The sequence below is a fragment of the Salmo salar genome, chromosome ssa03 (genome assembly GCF_905237065.1).
Source record: "Salmo salar chromosome ssa03, Ssal_v3.1, whole genome shotgun sequence".
Classification (NCBI taxonomy): domain Eukaryota; kingdom Metazoa; phylum Chordata; class Actinopteri; order Salmoniformes; family Salmonidae; genus Salmo; species Salmo salar.
This window is the reverse complement of record NC_059444.1, coordinates 72,170,487-72,185,558: the sequence shown is the minus strand read 5'-3', so window position 1 is coordinate 72,185,558 and position 15,072 is coordinate 72,170,487. Positions and strand designations below refer to the sequence as shown.

The window sequence follows — 15,072 nt, the reverse complement described above, 5'->3', positions numbered from 1 at the left end:
ATAAATTCTAGTCAATGCCACTCCGACATTGCTCGTCCTTATATTTATATATTTCTTCATTCCATTATTTTACTTTGATGTGTGTATTGTTCGATACTACTGCACTGTTGGAGCTAGGAACACAAGCATTTCACTACACCCGCAATAACATCTGCTAAATATATGTATGTATGTGACCAATACAATTTGATTTGAATACCCATAAAACCCAGTTGTCAAACAGAGAAATGGTTCCAATCGTTTTTCCACATGGGATTTCAGAAACACTTCAAATAAGGGCTGTGTTCGTGTAGGCTTACCCTGGCGTGACGTTTTGATAATCATGTAAATCTCGGACAAGGTGACTTATCAGTATATTCCGCTCTATTTACTCTCAGATTCGAAAATGCTAATTAGCATCAAGGTGGACATCATGCAAAACTACAAATCCCTGCAAGCTCCTGCACATCATCGCTAACTGACACCCTTGTTAACAAGTATTGTGTCAATTTAAAACTTGCACAAGACAGTTCACAGAATTGTCCATTTAAAGAAATGTAGCCAATTTATTCATTACTACATTTAGATAGTTAATCCAGAGATTCTTACCTTTGCCTCAATTCAGCATTCTCATCCAGATCATCATGGCATTTGTAGTTCTTTATAATAGCCTCATTAGTGTTTCCTTTTTGGGGGGTAAATACAGGTGAAAATATTGATAAGTCACCTTGTCCAATAGAGATTCACACAGTTATCAAAACGTCACACCAGGGTAATCCTAAATGAAATACAGGCCTTATTTTAAGTGTTTCTAAAATCCCCTATGAGAAAAATGTATGGTGGAAAAAAGATTGGAACCATTTCCCGCTTTGACCACTAGGGTTTATGGGTATTATGATACATATGGTGGTACTCTTGCCACGTTAAAAACAACTGGGAAAATACGTCAAATCCTGACATCGGTGATCTTCAGGTCGGAAAGTCGGAGCTCTAGAAAAAGACCCGACTTCCCGAGTTGGAATTCCGAGTTGGATATCTGTTCTAATCGATTTTTCCGAGTCGGAGCTCATTTTTTCTGAGTTCCCTGTTGTTTTGAACGCACTGAAGTCGGAAGTCGGAGATTTCCTATTTCCCAGTTTTGCGTTCCCCGTTGTTCTGAACGCGGCATCTATTCCAATTTAGACGTGCCACCACCTATGATTGGTTGATGTTCCTGACCACCTGACTGACGTGTAACGTAGACGGTGCCGTCTATGAAGGCGGAAGTCTTCTTCTGACGGAATTTGTTTTGGAAAAAAGGCTAGTGGAAGAAAAATGGAGACAAAGGCCGAGACGAGTCACAAGGTAAGCGCAATGTATTGAAGTTTAGATTTCGTCTTCGTCTGATTGATTCGGTCTGTATTAAAGGGCCGCCAACTAAATAAACTCAGTTATCACCATTGTAGCTAGAATATCACCTTCACAACAAAGTCGTGTGATATTCGGGGACGCTGACGTAACTACAGTAACAGTTAGCTAACGTTATAACAACAAACAAGCTAGCTTCATAATTATTTCCAGATTAAATTGATATTTGCTGCTGTGATATATTACTTGTTCAATAAATTGGTCACTAGCGATATCATCATAGCTGTGCTATTTTCCACGGCAGACTTCAATATGTAAAGCAATAAACACTGCTGGTTCTCTAACAGCTACTAATAACGTTAGTAGTTAGACCTGTTTACAGTGAAGAAAGGGTCCCGAGGCCGAGGATCCCCATTCCATAGAATTAGCATTGTAAACTTCCCTGTGAATGTGTTTACGGTATCTAACTAACTAAACGTTTGAGCAGTTCGTTGGTGGAGGATGGCTTATATAATATTTCACCTGAATTGATGTCACAGCTGGCAAATTATTATTGATTATACATTTCGGGTAATATTCAGGATAGATATGATGGTATATTGTATTTGTATGGAAGCTAGCTAGATCTATCCAATTGGGTTCAGTCAGTTTAAGTCCAGTAGGGTAATTCGATTCTGAGCTGCAGCAGACACAAATCAAGTGTTATTTGTCACATGCGCCGAATACAACTGGTGTAGACTTTACCGTGAAACGCTGCTTACGAGCCCTTCCCAACAATGCCGAGTTTAAAAATAAAATGGTAACACAAGAGGAATAAAATGCACAGGAATGGAGCTATAGACAGGGAGTACCAGACACTACCTGGGAGAAACCCCTGGCAGGCACACAGGTGGAATCACTGCGTGAGTGACTCATAGTGTTCATGTGACTCTATTTTGTAGGCTACAGTAAAGTCAGCTAACTCATCCTCTTTGGGATGTCATATGATTGTCACCCCCCACCCTATTCCCACTTGATCACACTTTCTGATTCATTGCACTGGAATCCATGACATGACATTTTGCCATTAGTTTTCACAACAAATTATATTATATTAATAGCATATGTTGTTTTGTCACACAGCTGGTGTTTGAGAAGGAGGGGGTGTACCTTCACACCAATGCCAAGAGGAGCAACCAGGACACTACAATCCCAGGATTCATCCGTATAGTGGAACGGGTAAGTTGGGCTTCTCCCATAGACACCATATTTACAGTGAGCTCCAAACGGGGTGGGTATAATTTGTGGAACGTTCCAAAAGGAATCTGTCCAAAAACTAAGTAAAGTACAAGGTGGTTGCCAACAAACACATACAAAGTAGCATGATCAATTCACCTAGCTAACTATCTGCCGAATAGGCATCAACTCACCACGTAGCTTATTCTTAATGTTTGTCCATAGGCTACCAAAGTGAGGATATACATTTTTTGTAAAAAACGTGGTAAGTGAAAAACTTCATGAAATAGCCCACTCCCTAACCCAGTATCTTATTCTGCCGCTATACAACTTTGTATGCGTTGTTTGTTGGCAACTTTGTTATTGCCAACGTTTTTGGGACAGATTCCTGTTGAAACGTTCCACAAATGATACCCCCCCTCCAAGAGTTTTGGGACAGTGACACATTTATTGTTGTTTTGGCCCTGTACTCCAGCTCTTTGGATTTGAAATGATACAATGAATATGAGGTTAAGGTGCAGACTCTGTCAGCTTTAATTTGAGGGTATTTTCAACCGCTTAGGAGTTACAGCACTTTTTTAGGAGACCAAAAGTATTGGGACAAATTCACTTATGTGTATTAAAGTAGTCAACATTTTAGTATTTGGTCCCATATTCCTAGCATGCAATCAGTACATTAAGCTTGTGAACCTACAAACTTATTGGATGCATTTGCTGTTTGTTTTGGTTGTGTTTCAGATTAGATTCAGATTTTGTGCCCAATAGAAATTAATGGTAAATAATGTATTTTGTCATTTTGGAGTCACTTTTATTGTAAATAAGAATACAATATGTTTCTAAACACCTCCCATTATTGTCAACGCTACTATTATCACGGATAATCCTTAATGAGTTGTGAATAATGATGAGTGAGAAAGTTAAAGGCATAAATATCATACCCCCTCAAAAATGCCAACATCTCCTGTTACTGTAATGGTGAGAGGTTAGCATGTGTTGGGGGTATGATAACATTCTAACTCATCATTGTATCATTTCAAGTCCAAAGTGCTGAAGTAGAAAGCCAAAACAACAACAAATTGTCACTGTCCCAATACCTTTGGAGCTCACTGTATATGAAAATATTGGCCCCCGAGTGGCACAGTGATCCAAGGCACGGCATCACAGTGCTAGTGGCGTCACTGCAGACCTGGGTTCGATCCCAGGCTGTGTCGCAGCCGGCTGTGACTGGGAGACCCATGAGGGGGCGCACAATTGGACTAGCGTTGTCTGGGTTGGGGGGGGGTTTGCTGGCTGGGATGTCCTTGTCATATCGCGCTCGAGCGACTCCTTGTGACGGGCCGGGGACATGCGCGCTGACATCGGTCGCCAGCTGGACGGTGTTTCCTTCGACACGTTGGTGCAGCTGGCTTCTGGGTTAAGCGAGCAGTGTGTCAAGAAGCAGTGTGACTTGGCGGGGTCATGTTTCAGAGGACGCATGGCTCTCGACCTTCGCCTCTCCCGAGTCCGTACGGGAGTTACAGCGACGGGACAAGAGTGTAACTACCAATTGTATATCACGAAAAAGGGGTAAAAATAAAATTGATCGAAAACCAATTCTAGTCATATTCAAAGTGTACTCATCCCTGTGGTGGAAGTCTTTGTCATCAATAACTTTGTTTTGCTTCCTTTAGTCAAACACATAGGCCTATAGATCATATACAGTATGTCCTTTCTTCTTAGCTTTAGGCTATCACACATTATTCTGGACTAGACTAAGGTGTTTGTCTATGTTTACAGGGTGGGGAGCCAGCTTTGGAGTGGAGCGCACTAGAGGACGAGGGCCGCAATGCGGCTGCTGTATTCTACACTAAAAAGGTGAGCGCTTGTTTAATACACTAGTGACACACATCACTCTGTTTTCTTCATGATCTTTACATTTACATTTAAGTCATTTAGCAGACGCTCTTATCCAGAGCGACTTACAAATTGGTGCATTCACCTTATAATATCCAGTGGAACAACCACTTACAATAGTGCATCTAAATCTTTTAAGGGGGGGTTAGAAGGATAACTTTATCCTATCCCAGGTATTCCTTGAAGAGGTGGGGTTTCAGGTGTCTCCGGAAGGTGGTGATTGACTCCGCTGTCCTGGCGTCGTGAGGGAGCTTGTTCCACCATTGGGGTGCCAGAGCAGCGAACAGTTTTGACTGGGCTGAGCGGGAACTGTGCTTCCTCAGAGGTAGGGAGACGAGCAGGCCAGAGGTGGATGAACGCAGTGCCCTTGTTTGGGTGTAGGGCCTGATCAGAGCCTGAAGGTACGGAGGTGCCGTTCCCCTCACAGCTCCGTAGGCAAGCACCATGGTCTTGTAGCGGATGCGAGCTTCGACTGGAAGCCAGTGGAGAGAGCGGAGGAGCGGGGTGACGTGAGAGAACTTGGGAAGGTTGAACACCAGACGGGCTGCGGCGTTCTGGATGAGTTGTAGGGGTTTAATGGCACAGGCAGGGAGCCCAGCCAACAGCGAGTTGCAGTAATCCAGGCGGGAGATGACAAGTGCCTGGATTAGGACCTGCGCCGCTTCCTGTGTGAGGCAGGGTCGTACTCTGCGAATGTTGTAGAGCATGAACCTACAGGATCGGGTCACCGCCTTGATGTTACTGGAGAACGACAGGGTGTTGTCCAGGGTCACGCCAAGGTTCTTAGCACTCTGGGAGGAGGACACAAGGGAGTTGTCAACCGTGATGACGAGATCATGGAACGGGCAGTCCTTCCCCGGGAGGAAGAGCAGCTCCGTCTTGCCGAGGTTCAGCTTGAGGTGGTGATCCGTCATCCACACTGATATGTCTGCCAGACATGCAGAGATGCGATTCGCCACCTGGTTGTCAGAAGGGGGAAAGGAGAAGATTAATTGTGTGTCGTCTGCATAGCAATGATAGGAGAGACCATGTGAGGATATGACAGAGCCAAGAGACTTGGTGTATAGCGAGAATAGGAGAGGGCCTAGAACAGAGCCCTGGGGGACACCAGTGGTGAGAGCACGTGGTGCGGAGACAGATTCTCGCCACGCCACCTGGTAGGAGCGACCTGTCAGGTAGGACGCAATCCAAGCGTGGGCCGCGCCGGAGATGCCCAGCTCGGAGAGGGTGGAGAGGAGGATCTGATGGTTCACAGTATCAAAGGCAGCAGATAGGTCTAGAAGGATGAGAGCAGAGGAGAGAGAGTTAGCTTTAGCAGTGCGGAGAGCCTCCGTGACACAGAGAAGAGCAGTCTCAGTTGAATGCCCAGTCTTGAAACCTGACTGATTAGGATCAAGAAGGTCATTCTGAGAGAGATAGCAAGAGAGCTGGCCAAGGACGGCACGTTCAAGAGTTTTGGAGAGAAAAGAAAGAAGGCATACTGGTCTGTAGTTGTTGACATCGGAGGGATCGAGTGTAGGTTTTTTCAGAAGGGGTGCAACTCTCGCTCTCTTGAAGACGGAAGGGACGTAGCCAGCGGTCAAGGATGAGTTGATGAGCGAGGTGAGGTAGGGGAGAAGGTCTCCGGAAATGGTCTGGAGAAGAGAGGAGGGGATAGGGTCAAGTGGGCAGGTTGTTGGGCGGCCGGCCGTCACAAGACGCAAGATTTCATCTGGAGAGAGAGGGGAGAAAGAGGTCAAAGCACAGGGTAGGGCAGTGTGAGCAGGACCAGCGGTGTCGTTTGACTTAGCAAACGAGGATCGGATGTCGTTAACCTTCTTTTCAAAATGGTTGACGAAGTCATCCGCAGAGAGGGAGGAGGGGGGGAGGAGGATTCAGGAGGGAGGAGAAGGTAGCAAAGAGCTTCCTAGGGTTAGAGGCAGATGCTTGGAGTTTAGAGTGGTAGAAAGTGGCTTTAGCAGCAGAGACAGAAGAGGAAAATGTAGAGAGGAGGGAGTGAAAGGATGCCAGGTCCGCAGGGAGGCGAGTTTTCCTCCATTTCCGCTCGGCTGCCCGGAGCCCTGTTCTGTGAGCTCGCAGTGAGTCGTCGAGCCACGGAGCAGGAGGGGAGGACCGAGCCGGCCTGGAGGATAGGAGACAGAGAAAATCAAAGGATGCAGAGAGGGAGGAGAGGAGGGTTGAGGAGGCAGAATCAGGAGATAGGTTGGAGAAGGTTTGAGCAGAGGGAAGAGATGATAGGATGGAAGAGGAGAGAGTAGCGGGAGAGAGAGAGCGGAGGTTGGGACGGCGCAATACCATCCGAGTAGGGGCAGAGTGAGAAGTGTTGGATGAGAGCGAGAGGGAAAAGGATACAAGGTAGTGGTCAGAGATTTGGAGGGGAGTTGCAATGAGATTAGTGGAAGAACAGCATCTAGTAAAGATGAGGTCAAGCGTATTGCCTGCCTTGTGAGTAGGGGGGGAAGGTGAGAGGGTGAGGTCAAAAGAGGAGAGGAGTGGAAAGAAGGAGGCAGAGAGGAATGAGTCAAAGGTAGACGTGGGGAGGTTAAAGTCACCCAGAACTGTGAGAGGTGAGCCATCCTCAGGAAAGGAACTTATCAAGGCGTCAAGCTCATTGATGAACTCTCCAAGGGAACCTGGAGGGCGATAAATGATAAGGATGTTAAGCTTGAAAGGGCTGGTAACTGTGACAGCATGGAATTCAAATGAGGAGATAGACAGATGGGTCAGGGGAGAAAGAGAGAATGTCCACTTGGGAGAGATGAGGATTCCAGTGCCGCCACCCCGCTGGCTCGATGCTCTAGGGGTATGCGAGAACACGTGGGCAGACGATGAGAGGGCAGTAGGAGTAGCAGTGTTATCTGTGGTAATCCATGTTTTATATACGGCCTGTCTTCCTGTTAGGATGGAGAAGGAGGGGTGGAGGACACCAACTTTGACCCTGGCTACGAGCCAGACTGGGCAGTCATCAGCACAGTGAAGAGAGACCGAGTCAGAGAGCACCCCCCCGTCAAAGAGACAAGTACGTAGACTTTTATAACTTGCCTTCTGTGTTTGTAGTTCTCATACTAGGCTATACTCACAAGTGTGTTTGCAGCAAGTGTATATTGCTATTCTTGATGTTGATGTCTCCCCCTCTGTTCCCAGGCCAGTGGTCGTTCTCCCTGCCTCTGTCGGAGCTGTACTCTCTGCGACGGTCCCGTTTCTCCCTGGGCCGTAACTTCCTGGTTTTTACCAGCAGGGGTGGCCACCCCCTCCCTCCTCTGCACTTCCACAGGGGGGGTACCAGGGAGCTGTTGAGGGCCCTGCAGCGTTACATCATCCTGGCCCCGTGAGTAGCAGCAGACAGCCAGCTCTCCCTCTCTCTCTCTCAGATCAATGCCTCAGAGGAATTCAAGGCATTTGACTGGCATTTAACTGGACTCTGAACAGTAGAGTTTAACAGCTGTTGTACCCAACCCCCTTACTACATATATTTTGAAGCGTCTTTTTCATACTTTCTCTCTTTCTTGCTAGCGTTTTCTTTTATTCTGAGATTCTATATCTTCTCTGTCGCTGTCTGTGTCTCTTACTATCTGCCTGACTGTGCTTTTTCTCTTGTTTTAGATCACCTGTAGATGGTCGTCTCTTCCTAGCGTATCCCCATGACTCTGGGGCTCTCTCTCAGTCCTTTGATGAGCTGCACCTCTTTGACGATGGAAGCTCCGACCTCGTCTCTGTAAGTCTTTTGTGTGTGCTATTCTTTGAGAAGCTGTAATGTGTGTGTTTCTAATTATATCAATCTCTTTGTTTCCAGAGGTTTATCCAGGACCCTTATGCCACCACCTTTGGGGGATTCTCCAAGGTCACCAATTTCTTCAGAGGGGCTCTACGACCACCAGATTCCCCCTTCCACCCCCGTGGCCCTCAGGACCACCATGGGCCCCCCTCAGCTGACGACGAACCAGGCTTTGAGCTCATCACCTGTGTAAGTGGGGGGATGGGGGTGGAGATGTAAACTCATCACTAGCCCTGACATCTGTGGAGTAGATGGAGAAGAGGACCTCACTTTATATCATCCAGATGTTGGCTGTAACATACGGGTGGCGATATCATCCAGATGTTGGCTGTAACATACGGGTGGCGATATCATCCAGATGTTGGCTGTAACATACGGGTGGCGATATCATCCAGATGTTGGCTGTAACATACGGGTGGCGATATCATCCAGATGTTGGCTGTAACATACGGGTGGCGATATCATCCAGATGTTGGCTGTAACATACGGGGGGCGAGATGTTGGCTGTAACATACGGGGCGGAGATGTTGGCTGTAACATACGGGTGGCGATATCATCCAGATGTTGGCTGTAACATACGAATACGGGTGGCGATATCATCCAGATGTTGGCTGTAACATACGGGTGGCGATATCGTCCAGATGTTGGCTGTAACATACGGGGGGCGAGATGTTGGCTGTAACATACGGGGGGCGAGATGTTGGCTGTAACATACGGGGGGCGATATCATCCAGATGTTGGCTGTAACATACGGGGGGCGATATCATCCAGATGTTGGCTGTAACATACGGGGGGCGATATCATCCAGATGTTGGCTGTAACATACGGGGGGCGAGATGTTGGCTGTAACATACGGGGGGCGATATCATCCAGATGTTGGCTGTAACATACGGGTGCCGATATCAATGGTGAGCGTTTTCTTTTTGGTGGCACCAGGGGGTGGAGCTTGGCCCTAAACCAGACGTAACCAGGGGACAGCCTCTCGACAAATGGGAGGAGTTCCTGGACCCAGAGGGGCGTGTGAAGGACCCACAGCGAATCAAAGAGCTGGTCTTCAGGGGGGTAAGACCTTAGAGTATAATTCCTCTCTTGTAAAAAGCACCTGACACCATCTTCCATTCAAATGTGTTTTGCTGTACAGTGTCTACACCATGTCATTCAAACCATCCCTCCTCTCCCTCTCCTAGGGTATCACACCATCCCTGAGGAAGGACGTGTGGAAGTTTCTGCTGGGTTTCTATCCCTGGAATAGTACTGTGAAAGAGAGGGAGGACATTCTGAGGATGAAAACGTTAGTCTCTTATCTCCCTCGCTTGTTATGGCTCTCTTATCACAGACTGGGACTGTTGTCTAAACGGGAGTGAGTAAATTCATCTCCTCAACCCCTCTGTGTTTCTCTGTCTTCAGAGATGAGTATTTCAGAATGAAGGTTCAGTGGAAGTCAGTCAGTGAAGAGCAGGAGATGAGGAACTCCCTCCTCAGAGGATACCGCAGCCTGATAGGTTGGTGTTGCTGTCTGTTAAACATGATCTCACGCCTCATTGGTTGACACACATTTTATGATTTGTTACTTATCTGTTCATGTTGTTTTGATTGGACAGAAAGGGACGTGAGTCGAACGGACAGACACAACACCTTCTTCTCTGGCAACGACAACCCAGGCCTGACTCTTCTCAATGACGTGCTGATGACATACTGCATGTTCAACTTTGATCTGGGTAAGCCACTCCCCTTGTCCTTACAATGGCTTTGAACTTTCAAGTGTATCACATTTCAACTGTATTTATTATCAATATCTCACACCTGACTCTCCTCTCTCCTTGTGGTTCCTGTTGTCTCTCTCTTTCTCTCCCTGCAGGCTATGTCCAGGGGATGAGTGACCTCTTGGCTCCTCTCCTGTTTGTCACTCAGAACGAAGTGGAGTCCTTCTGGTGTCTGACAGGTTTTATGGAGATGGTGGTAAGCACCTTACTCTCTTGTTAAATACTCATATATTACCACATTATAGTGTTAAAACATAACATTATACATTTATAGACTATTTTAATGTTCTCTCTCTCTCTCTCTCTCTCTCTCCGGCCCTCAGCACCAGAACTTTGAGGAGTCTCAGGAGGCCATGAAGCAGCAGCTCCTTCAGCTCAGCCTGCTGATGAAGGCTCTGGACCCTGAGCTCCTTGACTACCTGGGTAAACAATGACTATCACTCAGTTACTGTGTTTCTCTCACACTTCACCATAACCCAAATGTGTTTTTACTCAGTGAGGTAGACACTCATCATGCAGTCAATTCTCCAATCAGCCAATTGATTATATTTGACCTTTACTCAATGTGTGTCATGTCACTACCTGGATGCGTAATCCATTAACATAGTAAATTCTTCACATTGTTATGTTATTACGTTGTGTGTCTCTTTCAGACTCCCAGGACAGTGGCTCTCTGTGCTTCTGTTTCCGTTGGTTACTGATCTGGTTTAAGAGAGAGTTCTCCTTCGAGGACATCCTGTCCCTTTGGGAGGTGAGTGGGTGGATACTACTCAACACACAACACTCATTAGAAACTCTCGCATGTAGACTCTACACACTATATGGAAACAACACCCATTGTTTTACAATATATGTAAGTAAACACACAGTGAATGCACTGTTCTGTGCTAGGTTCTTTGGACTCGTCTGCCCTGTGAAAACTTCCATCTGCTGATGGCCGCTTCCATTCTGGAATCACAGAGGGGGGAGTTCATCGGCTCTGACCACGACTTCAACACTATTTTGAAGGTTTGTTGGAAATGTGTTTGAAGTTATTTTTCTTAATGATGTTGTCTTTTGTTTGTGTGTACAGTACTAAGGACTGTGTATGTGGCTCTATGTGCAGCACATCAATGAACTGACCATGAAGCTGGATCTGCAGACAGTCCTACGAGGAGCAGAAGCTAACTACCTACAGCTGGCCTGCTGCAAAGTAGGGAATATCTTATAGGAGGATACATTCATTTGGACATGATATATTTAACATATTGTGTATTGTCATCTAACTGATCTAACCTCTCCTCTCTCCATTCCTCCTCTGTCTCTCAGGAGCTGCCGGTGAAGGTGCAGGAGGTCATTGGTCTGTACGTTCCCCCCAGCCCTGATGACGAGACGAGCCCAGAATCAGAGTCACATGAGACGCAGCAGCTTCTCAGCCAATCACAGGCAGAAGCTACGGAAACGAGCCAGTCAAGTAACAGCACTGCTGCTGCAGCACGCCCTCGTCCTACCTACCCGTAACGCTGAAGGACAGGGTGATTGACATGAGGAGAGAAAGCCATTAACCGATGTGAGGTGTTTCATATAGGAAGATATACACTCAACGGCCATTTTTATATATATATATATATATATATATATTTTTTTTTAGGTACACCCATCTAGTACCAGGTCGGACACCCTTTTGCCTCCAGAACAGCTTGAATTCTTCGGGACATGGACACGTTGCTCAATTGATATCAAGGGACCTAACATGTGCAAAGGAAAACATTCCCCATACCATTACTTTACCCGCCACCAGTCTGTACCGTTGACACCAGGCAGGATGGGTCCATGGACTCACGCTGCTTACACCAAATCCTGACTCTGTCGTCAGCATGACGCAACAGGAATCGTGATTTGACGGACCACGCAATGTTTTTCCACTCCTCAATTGTCCAGTGTTGGTGATTGCGTTCCCACTGGAGCCGCTTCTTCATGTGTTTAACTGATAGGAGTGGAACCTGGCGTGCTCGTCTGCTGCAACAGCCCATCCGTGAAAAAGACCGACGAGTTCTGAGGTTCAAGATACCGTTCTGCACACCGCTGTTGTATTGCGCCGTTATTTGCCTGTTAGCTTGCATGAGTCTTGCCGTTCTCCTTCGACCTCTCATCAACGAGCTGTTTTCTCCCACAGGACTGCCGCTGACTGGATGTTTTTTGTTTGTCTCACCATTCTCTGTAAACCCTAGACACTGTCGTGCGTGAAAAGCCCAGGAGGGCGGCCGTTTCTGAGGTACTGGAACTGATGTGCCTGGCACCAACGATCATACCGCACTCAGTCACTGAGGTCACTTGTTTTACCCATTCTAACATTCAGTGGAGCAGTAACTGGATGCCTGTCTGCCTACTTTATATAGCAGGCCATGTGGCTCACTGTCTGTAGGAGCTAACCGTTTTTGTGAATGGGGGGGGTGTACCTAATAAACTGGCCACTGATTGTATATTGGATAAAATATTGGATGATATGGGGCATAGGAGAGAGTTTGATAATGTACTGTAGTACAGGATGAGGGTTGCAGACTGTTACCATCTCTGACAGACGGAGCATTATCGAGTGAACGGTGAGAGGTTGTTTTTTTCATGAATGTAACTATCCCAAAATATTGAAATAGTCTATATATGCAGTGCTTTGTCTTTATATAAATACCGCAATACATTTTTTTGTTTTCCTTAAGTATTTTGTGTGTATCCAAGTTATGTCCAGTCATTTATATTTCCATTTGTGTACCTGTCTCGTGAGAATTTCTGTCTTTTTTTTTCTTCCAAAAGCTTCTTTGTGTGGAATGCTTCCATTTTAAAAATGTCTGTTAAATTGTTTTATCCCTGTCTTTCTAGCTCAGCCCATTTGTCCCTTTTTAATGGTGTATCATTATGATCTAAACTGTATTAGTTCCACCCTGTTGTTCTCCTGTTGTTCCTTCTATCCATGCTCTCTTCTCTATTGCTGTCCTCACTAAGTAATTCTAAATATAATATGAAGAATAATCTTACTGACAGAGCATTACAAGTACTATAAAATGCCTGCCTTATAGAGTGTTATACATACAGTACTATAATGTTTAAGGTTTTTAACTACTGGTATTACGTCATAACAATATTTTCACTTACCTGAAATTGCTGAATCTTACCAAATAAAGGTTACAAAAACAATCAATTACTTGTGAAATTGACTATTTTTTTCGGATGTTGTTTATTAGTCATATGTTCCCACCAGACCTTGTGACCCCTCCCCACCCCCCCCCCCACCCCCCCAAACTATTCATCCTAGCACTCCCATGAATCTTAATGAGTGACTGGTCCATGCCCTCTCCCTCATCTCAGTTCCATATGAAGTTTTAGACATGGAAACGCTAGTACGTATAAGAGAGCAATCGAATTGCAAACAATGAAAGATTTACCGGAAACCTAAAATACAAGTATGTATTTGAAGTGGGGAAACTGTTTGTTGGGGTAACTGTTTGATTGTATTACTATTTATTGATTGCATTTTGTATTTAATAATTGTATTTTATGTGTTCTGCAGGGCTCATTTGGAAAAGAGGCCTGGATCTTAATGACTTCCTGTTGAAACCAAGGTTCATTCAAATATTGTCTTGTCAGATGGTCTGTGAGTTTTGATACTCCTGTTGTTTACACTGTAGTTATTGTTGTAAACTAATAAAGTTAAGTGTAAAACACAGCTCATTTGCCAGAAATGTGTCAAAAGCACTTAGTTGGTTGACTTAGTTCTGAGTGATAAAGTGTTGTAGGATGGTTTATGCAGTGTGTTAACTGAGTGAGCAGACCCCCTTCCCCTCCCCGTCAGCAGGTGTCTGTGAGGTGAAAAGGGATCTCTGTCTCCACTGTCCCGGGCAATGAGGTGGAAAATGAGGGGAGGAGAAACACACCCCTCTCTCAAGACCGACTGGGTCGTCCATGCGTCTCTCCGTCCTCCTCTCTCCCTCCTTCCCTCTCCTCTGTCTCAGTTAGAATACAGCTGCAATGTATGAATTTAGCAGGGTACTTAAACAGGCGGGCGATCTGTCACTCTGTTTCTCTTCCCCACGCCCCTCTCTGCCCTCTCTCTTCTGCTGACCTCTTCTGACTCCCACAGCCAAACTCACTCTGGCTCTCATTCAAACTCAATCTGTTTTCAGTGTTAATCCAATCACTGTTTAGTGATGATGTCTCTCTCAACAGCCATCATCCCCTCTAATTCTACAATGGTCCCAGTGTGTTGGGGTGATAATCTCTCTTGTTGTGATTATGTTACCGCTTGGAAGGGTTTTTATCTGGAGTGTTTGAGATCTCAGAGGAGATAAAGTCTGTGGTTTAAATCTCAAGTACCAGATAAGTGTGCTCTTACTAAAGAAGAATGCCTTTTGCATTCTTCTTGTGGTTTTCCAGCAAATGTGCAGCCATGAATAACACACACACAGATGATTAATGATTAAGAGGTACAGAGGGATATTTCAGCAATGAAATCTCTTGACTTTGAAGAGATTCAACAAAAGGACTCAGAAATGCTGCTTTGACTTTCCACAGTAAATGTTAGTGAGAAACAGAAAATACATTCCAGCTAAGCATTTGCATAAAACAGATACTATTTTAAAGGAAACCAACTGTATTACAGCAGATCTATTTGAAGGTCTGATTATAGTGATTGATTTAAAGTGGCAATCAGCAGTTGAAACAATAAGTGACTCCCCGCCTCTGTTTTGGTAAAAAGCTGAGGGATGGGGCTGTAGAAATTCAAAGACAGAGCTATGGATGCAAGGACTGACCATCCATGATATCATTATGATAGTTTTAACCATGTTTGTTTGCATTTACTTTGTTTACAACCATTGGGATAAAACAAGCTAATATTTGGGGTTCTAATGTGCAGATTTCCCCCTTAATCAAGTAAAAATACAAGCTAACCTTAATTTATGCTTTTGTCTTATGATATTTTAAGGCTGATTCAAGAGGCGTGTAGTTTCATTTTCAGTGCTTTCCAAATGTCTCTGTGAAACATAAGCCCTCATGTGTCCCTTAAACCACCTGTAGTGACTCACTGTGTCAAATAGAATCTGAATTCACTACTCGTAAGTGTGACCC

At 45.3% G+C, this 15,072-nt stretch overlaps 1 protein-coding gene across 1 annotated transcript; it reads left to right on the top strand.

The window, feature by feature from the left end:
- The first annotated feature begins 1,052 nt into the window (after positions 1 to 1,052).
- Positions 1,053 to 13,147, top strand: tbc1d17 (TBC1 domain family, member 17). Its single transcript, XM_014193835.2, has 18 exons — positions 1,053 to 1,323; positions 2,449 to 2,544; positions 4,318 to 4,395; positions 7,336 to 7,453; positions 7,579 to 7,762; positions 8,038 to 8,149; positions 8,228 to 8,398; positions 9,146 to 9,271; positions 9,397 to 9,500; positions 9,617 to 9,711; positions 9,811 to 9,927; positions 10,068 to 10,168; positions 10,296 to 10,395; positions 10,626 to 10,723; positions 10,864 to 10,980; positions 11,078 to 11,164; positions 11,281 to 11,521; positions 11,603 to 13,147. The coding sequence occupies exons 1-17, from the start codon at positions 1,294 to 1,296 to the stop codon at positions 11,470 to 11,472; spliced, it is 1,926 nt and encodes a 641-aa protein (XP_014049310.1). The 5' UTR covers positions 1,053 to 1,293; the 3' UTR covers positions 11,473 to 11,521; positions 11,603 to 13,147.
- The last annotated feature ends 1,925 nt before the right edge of the window (positions 13,148 to 15,072 follow it).

Excerpts from the sequence above, each read along its gene's own strand:
- tbc1d17 (XM_014193835.2), top strand. The coding sequence starts at position 1,294 with ATGGAGACAAAGGCCGAGACGAGTCACAAG. Across the intron at positions 1,324-2,448 it reads AGGCCGAGACGAGTCACAAG|CTGGTGTTTGAGAAGGAGGG; the intron begins GTAAGCGCAATG and ends TTTGTCACACAG. Across the intron at positions 10,169-10,295 it reads CAGGTTTTATGGAGATGGTG|CACCAGAACTTTGAGGAGTC; the intron begins GTAAGCACCTTA and ends TCCGGCCCTCAG.